General features: G+C 40.2%; 1 protein-coding gene across 1 annotated transcript in view; it reads right to left on the bottom strand.

Moving 5' to 3' along the window:
• caln1 (calneuron 1) overlaps positions 1–13,202 on the bottom strand; it is a 337,365-nt gene extending 324,163 nt beyond the window's left edge. The window contains exons 1-2 of the mRNA XM_072589560.1: positions 12,623–13,202; positions 11,945–12,069 (exon numbers count right to left, since the gene is read on the bottom strand). Of these exons, the coding sequence (XP_072445661.1) occupies positions 11,945–12,062 (118 nt within the window). The 5' untranslated portion in view covers positions 12,063–12,069; positions 12,623–13,202. The remainder of the gene's footprint in view (positions 1–11,944; positions 12,070–12,622) is intronic.
• Between the last annotated feature and the right edge of the window lie 431 nt (positions 13,203–13,633).

Genomic DNA, 13,633 nt, shown 5'->3' with positions numbered 1-13,633 from the left:
GGTTATGAGGTATGAATAGGGTGAATAGAAGACAGCTGTTCCCCTTGGTTGAGGGGTCAATTATGGGAGGATAGAGTTTTACAGTAAGGAGCAGGACATTCAGAGGGGATTTGGGAAAAAGCTTTTTCACTCAGCGGCTGGTAGGAATGTGGAATGCACTGTCTGGGAAGGTAGTGGAAAACGGAAAGCTTACAACCTTTAAAAAATATTTGGATATGCACTTCAAATATCATAACATTCAAAGATATGGGATGAGTGCAGCAAATTAGGATTAGTGCAGTTTTAGTGGTAGTTATGTTGGTGTAGACTCAATGGTCTGTATAAGTCTATGAATGTATGGGTATAATAGAATCAGTTCTGAAATAGGTGCTCATTATGCTGATGAGACAGAGATTGATGGTGTTGGCAAACAGTGGAAGAGGAGGTAAAGTTGGATTGCCAGGAGTTTGAGTCAGTATGTACTGAGCTTCATGATTGACAGCTGAAGTGGAAGTTAAAAAAAATGTCAAGATTGAATAATGTCAGGGACAATCGCAGCAGGCAAAGTGATGTAGATCACACTAAATTTCATGAGTGTCTATCATTTGAACACGCTGTGCTTCTCAGTTGAAAATACTGGTAAAGTCCTAATGTAAAGACAAAGTATAGAAGAAATGCATTAAACTTGTATATTTAATTCTCCAATAACAGTGGGTAATGGCAATGGTTTTGTTGTTGTCACTCCATTAGATTCATCTTTTCTTTCTTCACATATCACATTACCACCTTTGCTTTGCACTATCATCCCTGTCAATTATTCAACTCCGCCTTCTACTTTACAACAGACCTTCTCTTTCAGTTTTTCCTCTCCTTCCTCTGTATTTGCATGAACCTTTGCATTTCTAACTATTGTTTCTCTCTCTTCAGTTTCTGCCCGAACTGTTGAATATTTCCAACATCTTCTTTTTCATTTCATATTTGCAGTACAGGGTATCTGCAGTATTCACTTTTATAGATAATGTTCTCCTTTGTTAGAATTTTAAATCAGATCCTACTCTCATCCATTTGTCTCTTTCAAAGAATTCATCTTAGATCTGCACCAATGTCAATCTGCATCTGTATCACAATCTGAATTGTTCCAAATATATTTTTCCATAATAGATGCATAAACTAGCCATTTAATTTTTTGACTTAATTGATTAAGGTTATTATTCAGAGGCTTACTGCTTGCATTAGGGTTGAATATGAGCAAGTTTTAAATTCAAATTATAAGTTATCTTCCCAGTACAAGAGTTCATGTTGAATGGTAAGTTTTCATTAGAAGTCCGTTTGGGTCACAGTTATGATGGGAATAATTAACAGGTGGTTATCCAAATGTTTAGGTGTTAAAACTATTGATGATGGAACAATTGTCTTAAGTTGAAATATTAATGTCAATGTGTGACATGAGGAACACTATGCACACAAACATAGCTAAAATAAATAATGCAATCCCTTTCTAAATATCAGAATGGGAGATCCAATATTATACATGATGACCAACTGTTGTCTTGGACAGTGTAAATAATTTACCAGAGTTATTATCCTTGGTGACAAATTTGGTAAAACCAGTGTGTTCTGCCTCTAAGGAAGAAAAAAGACATTTAAATTCATTGTAACAACTGGCATAAAAAAACTGGTTGATCAAAGACACATTCATTTCTATATAGATGTAAAATTAACCTGTGTTTACATCCATCAGATTTTACATTGGATGTTGGCTCAGCACATCATAATAAATTTGAAACAGAACATAAAGGTTGCTGTCATATCTCACTGCTCACAATTTATTCTGAGATTTGTGTATCTGTTTTTTTTCCCTGAGAAGTATTTCAAAGCACTAGGACAGCCTAGAATTTAGCCATTAATTTGATGGGTTGTTGTTTCCAATGCTCAATCTCTAAATAAAGTGAACTGTACCACTGTGGGAAAAAAACCTATTTTGTTCTCTTTTCAATTTCCAGCTGATTTTCTTCCCTGTTTCATTCTTAAATGCAATGATTCCTGTGAGGATACAGTTCCATTGAAATGGGCAGACTCTTCCAGTCGTTTGTACATGTGGTAATTCAGAATTAGATAGTAAATTTCGCTGGACTATTTGATCAGAAGAACACCATCACCAAGTCCAATCTTACTGTCACCCAACACTCACACATTCTCCAGCGTTATGAGGAGATATTGATGGTTGTCCTCCCCTCATCCAGAGCCATTTAAAAAGCATCCACATGTGTATGCACGGAGCCATAATCTATAAAGGATCATAAGAATCTTTTTAACTGTTTGTATGCACATTGACAGTAACCATTCCACAAGCACGGGCTAAGGTGAAGAGGCAGGCCTCCCAGAGATACCACAGTCTAGATAGGTATTAAATCTGTGCAGCTGGCTATATTCTGCACCACATTCTAGTCATTCATCAACTGAGCTAACTGACTCTGTACTAAAAATGAAACGTACTATATAAATTAACTGAATATCAGGTTATAAGCTTGCTCGCTGACTGTGTAGATTTGTTCTCAGATGTTTCATCACCATGCTAGGTAACATCATCAGTGAGCCTCCAATGAATAGCAAACGGGATAGAACATCAGCGCTTTACCAAAGGCTCACTGATGATGTTGCCTGGCATGGTGATGAAACATCTGAGAACAAATCTAGCAGCTCAGGAGAAAATTTACAACCTGATCCACAACCTGAGCTACAAATCTTCTCCAAACTCACATTAACTATATATAGATAGCTAGAGATAACAGGGCAAGTGGTGTGTCAAGCTGCATGTGGGAGATCTCAAGCAACCACATCCTCACTACTCAAGAACTTTCAGCTCATAGTTGTTGAACTGGTCGAAGGGTCTATTTCCGTGCTGTACATCTCTATGATTCTATGACTTTATGGTGTCTGACATATAGACTTTGTGATGCACCAGGAAGAGAAGGGTATCTAGCCATTTAAAATCAAAAACCAGTTATCTCCATTAGGTGCTAGTTTTTAACTGGACAGTGGTCAAGTACAGGATGGTGTGACTGTATGTCAAGCAGAGAGTGGTTTCCAAGATACAGTGATGGTGGACCTACAGGCTTTGAACTTGTCCAAAAGGTATGAGGTTGCAATGTATGTCAACAAAGACTGCAAGGTGAATGAGCGAATTGATAATGTCATCTGTGATACGAGACATTTCCAGAAGGTTCTCGTGGGCAGGGGTTGGGGGGGGGGGGGGGGGGGGGGTGAGGAGACAGGTGCAGTATAATAGGCCACATATAAAAATTGTTCCCTCCCACCAGGAATTTGAGACCTGATGGCTTATCGCTTTACAGGATTAAGAGTACCTCCTTGTATCTGAAGAATGACCTAGAGTGAAAGAGTGAGGATGCTGTTGTAATGAAAGTCATTTGGCTCAGTGGTCTAAGTGCATCAATTCAAGTAAAGTGTGTGACTGCAGTAAAGTACCTAGGAGAACCACAGTGGTGTTATACGGTGGGTTGTTAATACTACAGTGTTTACTACAGACTAGAGATCTATAGTTTAGCTTTTACGTCAGAACAAGAAGTTCAAAAGCTGTTCAGAAGAATCATATATTCAGTTCTGAAGAGTAAGAAGCATAAGAATTCAGCTTTTAGTTTGATTGGTTGGTGTAGCCAAAGTTGTATAATTTGTGGAGCTTCCAAGCCAGGTGAGGTTAGATAGAAACTGTTAAGTTACCAGTCCTGAAATATTTAGACCATCAGTGAGAATTTTGAAAGACCCATACATGTGAACTCAGAAAGGTACTGAAAAATTATTTATGTAGTCCAAGGAAAAGGATTTGGAAGATTTAGTTAATCAAAAACATTGAGCTAAATGTGAAATTTCTCTGGAACTGACTGTCCATAAAATGACATGTTGGGGAACGGTTTGAAACTTTATTTTGATATTTGTGTTAAGATCTTTCTACTGTTTTATTCATTTAATGTAATAAACTTATGGTCTGTGATAGGATCTAGGTCACGACAGGGTAAGTTAGACAATATCCCAAGGTGCAAAAGCCAAAACGAGTGAATGGCTAGATAATAGCCTTTTGACTGCAATAAGAGGGATAAAAAGAGAAATGAGACCAGACCAAACCTTCAAATAAAATATAGAGCAAGTCAATGGCAGAGGTTAGTACTGAGAGCTGTTGAACTCAGTGTCTAGAAAGCTGTAGTGTGCCAAGTCAAAAGGCAAGTGCTGTTCCTTGAGCTTGCTTTGAGCTTCATTTGTGCAATATAGCAGACTGTGGACAGCAAGGTTAAAGGGAGACTATGATGGGAATTTAAAACAACAGGGGTGAGGAAGCTCAGGCTTGTGCTCGACAGAATGGAGACATTTCACAATGCGGTCATCCAGTGTGCATTTGGACTCTCCACTGTAGAACAGAAGACACCCTGAACAGGAAGTACACAAGACTGAAGAGGTACAAGTAAATCACTGTTACATTTGGAAGGAGCTTTTGGGTCCTGGATGGCGAAGAGGGAGCAGGTAAAAAGACAAGTGTTGCGCCTCCTGCATTTGTACAAAAATATGCCATTGGGAAGGGAGGATGTGGCTAAGGAATATACAAATGTTGAAATAAATAGCTTTTTGGAATATAAGAAAACAGAGGGATATAGAAATCATACAGTAAAGTAGAGTTGATGATGATGACAGCCATCATCTTACCAAAAGGCAGCACAGGGTTGGGGGGCAATGGGCTTATTCCTGATCCTATTTGTTATGTTCTTACAACTGTAGCATTCTCATCACTACTTCAGTTATAGTTAGCTACTTCAGCACTGACCATTGATCTAACCTGCAATTGTGAAGATCTGAATGGGATCACAGCATTTAACTACTAAATCATTCAGATAGTTTATTTGTTTAGCCAAAAAAAAATCAGTCCGAAATTCCTTCCCAGAACATCTCTGCTTCTCTATCTACCTCTCTTGCTCTGAGACCTTCCTTAAAACCTACCTTTTTGCTATACTTTTAGTTACTTTTCCTCATCTTTTTGTGGGTTACTGCCAAATGTTGTTTGATAACCATCCTGCAAATCACATAATAGAGGCCATATAAATGCAAGTTGGTGTTGACAAAATGGTCACAATTATGTTTCTGGTGTGTGCCTTATATTGTGATTATTGTCTTTTCCAGATGAATCTACATTCCTGTACATTTTAATTTTTCAGTTGCGTTTCAATACAGTCTCCAGTTACAAACAAATCAATTACAACTTTGTTGAGATCAAACCCAAAATGCAGGGACACTATTTACCCATGTGATGCCTCTATTGGGTGCAGGAATTCAGTGCAATGGTGAGACATATGAGAAACAAAGTCCTTTGATCTGAACATTGCCCTTCAAAAGCCAAATGATTCCAAACAGAAAAGAGGGAAACATATTTGTCCCTGATATCTGCAAACAAATCATGAATGCTGACTTCCTTTTGAAGACTACTCTGAACTTTCAGTTACATGGTACTCAAAAATGCTGCAAGTCCCACATTACAGAACAAAGGGCAGAGAAACAGGCTGCAATGTTACATCTTATACTGAGCTCTGAAATTCATTATAGGTACTTAAGTCCTCATCAAAATCCAGAAAAAAATATTTTACAATGGAAAAGCACTGCAGGTGAGTCAGCATTTAAAACATGACTGGGTCCTACTTAACACATCAATCTTTCTTTCTCTTTCAGATTAGGTTTTTCTCTTGCCCCATTCTGCAGCAATCGTGCACAAAAAAACATTGGACCTCATATTCCTTTACTTGCAAAAAATTAAATGCAAGTAAAAAATGGCAGAATGCCAGGAGATAAGGCCAACAGATGATTGCTTGGTATTTAGCATTACTTTGAAGTTTTTACCTCACCAGAAAAGAGCTATTAAAAACAAAAAGAAAACAAAATGCCAACTTAACCTGCTAAAGGATTGGTTTGAGGCAATTACTGATGAACTCACTCAGCCTTCTGCAGATGTTGATTCACAACAAAAGAATAAATATTTTAGTTCAGAATTGACCTGGAGCTATTGAGCGAAATAAATGTGTATCTCACAGAATGAGAGCAGAACAGCTTTCTGTTCAAAAACACATTGGTAAGAATAATATAACAGAGCAGAATGTTGAGGAGGGGATCTAAGAGAAGACGTGTAGCAAATACAGGAAGCAAGAGACTTGTAACAACAAATACCCCCAGATGATATGACAAATAAGATTCATGTTACACAAGTTTCAGCCATAGACATTCTCAATAAAAGAGAGACTAACCGACTCCCTTAATGTTGACTGGGACTTCCATTTCTGAATCTTCAACCATAAACCTTCCAGAGATTATCAGTAACCGCAAACTTAATTGAACCAATCATACAAATACTGCACCGACTTCTAAAGAGAGTAACTCACCCCTGATTCCCCAAAGAACGCCCAGTATCTACTGCTATCATTTAAAGAATGTGATGGGATGCTCATACTTGCATGGATGCATTTGCCTCCAACAACAATACTGAGGGAAAGGATTTATATGTAATTGGAAAAGCATGGACTAATTATGGATAATCAACATGGCTTTGTGCATGGGACATCATTCCCACTAGCTTGATTGAGTTTTTGAAGAGGTGACAAAGATGATTGATTAAGACAGAGCAGAAGACATTGTCTATAGACTTCAGCAAGGTGTTTGACAAAGTTTCGCTTGATAGGCTGGTTAGCAAATTTAAATCACATGGAATCCAGGGGAGTTAACCAATTGAATACAAAATTGGGCTGAAGGAAAAAGTCAGAGGGTGATAGTAGAGGTTTGGTTTTTGGACTGGAGGCCTTTGACCAGTAGTGTGCTGCACAGATCAGTGCTAGGTCCACTGCCTTTCATCATTTATATAAATGATTTGGATGTAGACATAGGAAGTATGGTTAGTAAGTTTGCAAATAATACAGAAACTGGCAGGGTAGTGGACAGTGAAGAGACTGTTTCTCAGAGAACACTGGGATTTTGATCAGATGGGCCAAAGGACTGAGGAGTGGGAGATGGAGTTTAATTTAGATAAATGTGACCCATATCTCTCTAAGCCCTTCCTTTCCATGTACCTATACAGATGCCTTTTAAATGTTGTTCTTTGCAAAAACACACTCGTAAGAATAATAATACAGAGCAGAATGTTGAGGAAGGGATCTTGGGGAGGCAAACCAGAGCAGGAATTAGACACTTAATGGTAGGGCCCTGGGGAGTGTTGCCAAACAAAGAGACCTATGATGCAGGTGCATAGTTCCTTGAAAGTGAAGTCGCAGGTTGACAAGGTAGCGAAGAAGGCATTTGGCACAGTTGTCTTCATTGGTCAGAGCACTGAGGATAGGAGTTGGAACATTATGGTGCAAACATTGGTGAGGCCACGTTTAGAATGCTGAAATGAATTCTGGTGTCCCTGCTACAGAAAAGATGTTGTGAAACTTAAAATGGTTCAGAAAGATTTACAAGGATGTTGTCAATAATGGAGGATTTCAGCTTGGGAGAGGCTGAATAGACAGGGGCTTTTTTTTCTCTGGACCATCAGAGGCTGAGGGGTAAGGTTTCTAAAATCATGAGGGGCATGGATAGGGTGAATAGCCAGGGTCTTTTTCCCAGGGTAGGGGAATCAAAAACCAGGGGGCATAGTTTAAGGTAATAGACAATAGACAATAGACAATAGATGCAGGAGTAGGCCATTCTGCCCTTCGAGCCTGCACCGCCATTCAATATGATCATGGCTGATCATTCCTAATCAGTATCCTGTTCCAGCCTTATCTAAGGTAGAGGGGATAGATTTAAGGGGCAACTTTTTCATGCAGAGGGTGTATGGAACATGCTGCCAGAAGAGATGTTGAAGTTGGATACAAATACAACATTTAAAAGGCATCTGTATAGGTACATGGAAAGGAGGGGCTTAGAGAGATATGGGTCAAATACTGGCAAATGGGACTTAATCTGTTTAGGAAATCTGGTTGTTCTGGACAAGTTGGGCTGAAGGGTTTGCTTTCATGCTATATAACGAGTCGATAATACACAAAAAGATAAATATTATCCAGGACAGAGCAACCTGCTTGACTGGCACCCCATTCATCATTGAAAACATTCAGACTGTTCACCACCAGCATGCAATGACATCAATGTTAAGCACATACAAGATACACTACAATGACTCGACAAACTTTCTTCAACAGCACATTTCAAACCCTGACCTCTACTATCCAGAATGATAAGGATAGCAGATGCATGGGAACCTGCAAACTCCACTTCAAGCCACAAACCATCCTGACTTGTAATGGTATTAGTTTCTCAAAATTTATTAGAGATATTCAACAAATTATGATTTGGAGATGCCAATGTTGGACTGGAGTGTACAAAGTTAAAAATCACACAACACCAGGTTATAGTCCAACAGGTTTAATTGGAAACACTAGCTTTCGGAGCACTGTGATTCATCAGGTGGTTGTGGAATACACGATTGTAAGACACAGGTCATATAATCATGTACTCCACAACCACCTGATGAAGGAGCAGCGCTCTGACAGCTAGTGCTTCCAATTAAACCTGTTGGACTATAACATGGTATTTTGTAATTTTTAACTTTCAACAAGTGATGGCCTTGCAGTGAGGTTCACAGTCCATGGCCACATTTGAAAAATGCTACTCTGATCTGGCTGACAAGTGAAAAATCCATCGGTAGCATTGAGGTTGTGTCTGAGGTTTCTCACTAGATTCATCAAAACTTGCATGAGCAGTTAACACTACTACATGACACCAAAGTCATCACTGATGTCAACTATTATGTCATGTGCATCTCACCAGTCAGCAATTTTTGCCTTGAAACTGGCATGTTTGGACATATACTACTTTCATACAAAACATTGGAAAAAGGAACTTCAAAGCCTAAACAGTAAACTCACTAATTGCATATTCCAATCAGGGGACACTGTTCAAAGGCAGCACAAATTGAGGTGCAGTGTTGTTATCTGACCTCTGATTCTTCAAATACAGTTGCAAAGATTGCAGGAATGGAATTTGCATAATCCTAGTGCTTTTTTCCTAATGATTATTCCACTGGATGTGACAATTAATGCAAATCTGATTTATCATATTCAATTTTTATTCAAATAAGTTCCAAAACTAAAATAATTACTTCATAAGAAGTTTTCATTATTCTATGCTCGATTGTCTGAGAGTGTAGCAATCTCACTCAAGTGAAAAGAGAGAAATTCTTTCATGTAGCATTTCTATCTCAGTTCCCTGGGTAGGGTAGGATGGGTTGGGGGAAGGGATCGATAAACAGAACAAGTCACTACCTGCAACACCCATAATGCTGCCTACCCTGCAGAACCAAGGTATGTCGGCATAGTACTGCTAGAAGTCAATTTCTCTTCTATAGTGTTCAAATCTCACTCTGAGATCTGAGTACCTGCTTTAGACAGACACTTCAATGTAATATTAAAAGAGCGCTGCATTATTAGAGGAACTGTTTTCAGATGAGGTGTAAAAATATAGCACTCTCTGCTTTGCAGTCTTGATAGCTCCATTATACAATAAAGAGGGAATGAGAGAGTATGGTTATGAGCGGCGTTTTGAGATAGTGGGATCAGTGGAAACCAAAGGAAGTGTAAAAGTTTTTTTTCTATTCAAAAGGATTTAGTGAGCAGTTGAAGGATATTTTTTCTGGTTAGAAAATTGCACTCATGGAATCATCAATTAAAAGAACAAGGGAAGAGGTTAAGAGAAATAAGTTTACAGTGTAAATTGTTGGAATGCTGTGCTATAGAAGGCAGTTACATCATTCAAAAAATGTGGATACTATTTGAAGTAGAGCAAGCTGCAGAGACAGAGCAGGGCACTGAAACTCCATGGGTTGATATAGCAAGAAGCTAGTAGAGACATGTTGGGCCAAATGGTCTTCTCCTGTACTATAAATATCTATGGTTATATATGTGCAATACTAGGAATTTTACTCTATATTTGGTTGTACTTTACCTGACCTGACAGGATTTGTATAGTTCATAGATTGAAATGGAAAAGTGTTGTATTCATCAACACTAATATTGCTTATCTGACAGTGCCAAAATTCACAAATCTATATAATATGCTTTTACCTCAATCCTTTGTTCTTCATTGCGACTGTAATTTGGATAGCTCTTTTAAAAAAAAAGCTTCTTAGCTGCTTTTTTCATTTTATTCAAATCTTATGATAAACAACTAACTTGCAATAAATACACATTCCAACAATCAAGTCATATTTCACTTTGATGTACAGTACCTAAAACAATATGAATTAAACCACCTTAATAAAAGACCTTGTCGCTTTTAAGCCTTTTTGTCACTGAAAGATTAATTAAACTAGAAATGCCATTGCATTGACTACTCCTCAGAGATTGTAAGGTAGGGAAAAAGCAAGACCATCTATGCTATCTCTTCCTACCCACTGCTTGGTCTAGCAGATGATTAAATGTTTGTTTGCATGTCTCCCTGGAATCAAGGAATGTTGCAATGCAGAAACAGGCCATTTGGTCCATTAAATCAGTGCTGTTTCTTTACTCTCCAGAGCCAGCTAGTTAGCCTGCTTTTCCTCTCCCACTTGCTTCTGATATCCTGTCATATATTTACAGAATTAATGGTTGTGGGAAAGCAACCGTGCAACAGCTAGACCCAGCTCTGATGGACTAATGCTATTGTCTACATCTTTGTTACTGAGAAGGAAACAGATTGGGGCAAAAATCAAAATTACTGAAGTACACCAGCTTCTGACAATGCCTTGCTAAATTCATGCTGCACATTCAAACTGCAGTTCTCCAAAGAATTCAATTAAGATAAATGCAAAGTTTTGTTTTAAACAAGTGGGTTAAATACTATTTTTAAAATAGACATCTTTCATTCCTGTGCAGAAACACAGGAGGGAAAGTTAACTCTGAAGACTAAATCAAAAATGTATTATTCAGAAGTTCATACACTCTCCTTTATCAGCAGAGGGATTTCCTAAAGCCAAAAATAATGAGGCGAGACTACAGTATCTTAATTAACATTGACCTTAATACGTCTGAATCTATATGCACGCTAAAAGTCTGCTGGGACCCACACAGATAGAACATTAGGTTAACCCTTAGGAACTCATTGTAAATTCAGACAAAGTATAACATAAATGTATGCTATTCCTGATAGATCATGTAGCCAAGTTAAATAAAAATTAGGTGTCAGGTAGATTCTAGTATTGTTAAGGAAATTCAATAGTTTCTCGTGGGATTTTTTTTCTGTTTAAAATTGCAGAACTTTCTTTATGTTTCAAAGTAACTTTGCTAAATTAGCCCTTCAAATAAAATAATGCCAAAACATTTCTAAATATCTTCTGAAAATATTAATTCGTGCTAACAAACATATTTATCAGACTAAAGATATGAAATGCACTTGGGGATACGGTCATGTTTGCATTTGCAGCATAATTCTGCATCTTTCTGATGCCCTGCTTTACCAGTCGATTAAAATGAAGCCAAATAGCTGTGTTTTTTTTTTAAAAATACCATTTAACATGCTGCAGATGCAACTCACGTTGCCAACTGTCCTTTTCTGAGCATTTGGCAACGTTGCTGTGCATCAAAAGTTGATTGTCATTGGCATCCATGAGTCAGCCTGCTCCGTTGCATTTCCCATAAGCTGGAAACCAGAGAGAAGTGGGGGGAGGTGGGGGGGGGCGTTGGGTTCAATAGCTCCAAGCTGCTGTTCGTGCTCCCCAACAGCCTCCTCCCACAAAGTTTCCTGTGGCCCCTCACAGATGAAACATACATTTGTGTGTGTGTGTGTGGATTGCCATTGTGTTGCCAGCAGACTATGACTCTGCTAATTGCGAGAGGGGTGTTGAACGCTCTGCCCACGCTGGTTACAATGAGTGAATTAGCAAGTGAAAGCTGTGGAGATGTTCCCCTACCCTCTAGCTCCTCTTCAGAAATGTTAGCCAACTGCTCGATATCGCTGCCATCGGACAGTGAGCCGCTCAGGTAATTGCCTTTGTACAGGAGGCCGGTGTGCACAGGGTGGAACGGCATCTTCTCCCTGGGGTGAGACAGAGAGAGAGAGAGACAGACAGACAAACAGCTAGAGGGACAGAAAGGTCACACGCGGGAGTTGCAGCCTCACGGTCTTGGACTTTACAGGTTGAACTCCTCACCTCAATCCCGGCGCCACATTCCACTGTCCTTGGCTCTGACTCACCGCTGGAGGAGGAGGGGGTGTGGGTGGAAAGCGCTGGCAGGGAGGGGGCTCTTTCACATCCCACAGCCTGCAAGGGATGCAGCTGGAGGGGGTTAATGCGAATTATTGGAAGGGGGGTTACAGATCCCACTTGTTACGGACGATCACTTTTTGTCCGCGGAAGAAGCCAAACTGCTCCCTTTGAGAAACCCGAGAGAGAGAGAGGGGGGAGAGAGAGAGAGAGAGAGAGGAGGGTTTACCCTCCGAGGAGAGGGAGTCACTAGGAGGACCATTCCTCCGGGAGGCGATCAGAGCACAAGGAGCTGTCCCCCTCTCACTCGCTACGCTTCAGAATGAAGGTCAAAGCCTGCAGCGAGCCCATTACCCAGCACCTTCCCTTCAGCCTGTCCAGTACCTGGTTTGCTGGTGCCTTGATTGTCCCACACTCCGCACTCAGGCTGCCCCGGCTGGAGAGGGGGCGAGGGGCTGAGGGGGCGGCGGTGTTGTTGCTGTTGCTAGGGCTAGTGCCCGGGGCTGGCAGATCACAGACAGCTGGCCAGCCTGGCGAGGCTTCACTTCACCATTTCCAACCCAGAGCCGGGGACGCACTTCCATCCGCTTCCAAGTGCCCGGTTTCTCAAAGCCACGATGCCCTGGCTTTTTCTGCAGGTGCCATTCCTAAAGTTACTGCTGCTGTAGCTGCTGTAGCTGCTGCTGCTGGAGGAGCGTCGCTGCCAAACATTGGGGCAGCATCAGCTCTCTCGCTCTCTCCTTCTGTCAGTCTGCCAGTGGCCAGGCTTTGCGCTGCACCTTCCCGCCTCACCAATGTTCAGTCTTTTAAAGGGGCGACTTTTGGTGTGTCTCAGCAGGATGTGCACATCTTCCACAATTTAACGAGGTGCCACATCCCTCAGGGCAGCTTCACTGGAGATCTCCCCCACTCCAATCCTCTAACTCTGTGTAAACCCCAATGCCTGCCAGATATGCGATGTGCTGTGCATACCTGCTCACTGACAGTGTCCCCTTAATGTAACAGAAAGACGCTGGTAAATCTGTTGATGAAACACAGATTCTGTCAAACCAAATTACAGTTCAGCACACTTCTAAAAATAAACATAATTAATATTGACGGCACGTTATTTTACAGAGAAAAAAAGACTCATTGATAATGTCCTCCAGTGATAAGTACCAAGATCCTTCACATTATTTCCATTCTCCTAACAATCTTGTTCCATCTCAGGCATTACACAGCAACAAGGAACCAAAGTAATGCTAAACATTCCTCTTGTTCTGCTGTTCAGTGAGAAATTGCCTACTCTGATCTTCACTTCATCCAACCACCTTGGCTTCGAATCCTTTTCTACCACAGTCTGGCAAAAAAAATCCCCAAAATCTGTCAAATGCAGGTTTAAAATTGATATTTGAG

This window comes from Chiloscyllium punctatum, chromosome 19, assembly GCF_047496795.1.
Source record: "Chiloscyllium punctatum isolate Juve2018m chromosome 19, sChiPun1.3, whole genome shotgun sequence".
NCBI lineage: Eukaryota > Metazoa > Chordata > Chondrichthyes > Orectolobiformes > Hemiscylliidae > Chiloscyllium > Chiloscyllium punctatum.
This window is presented reverse-complemented; position numbering and strand designations above follow the sequence as displayed.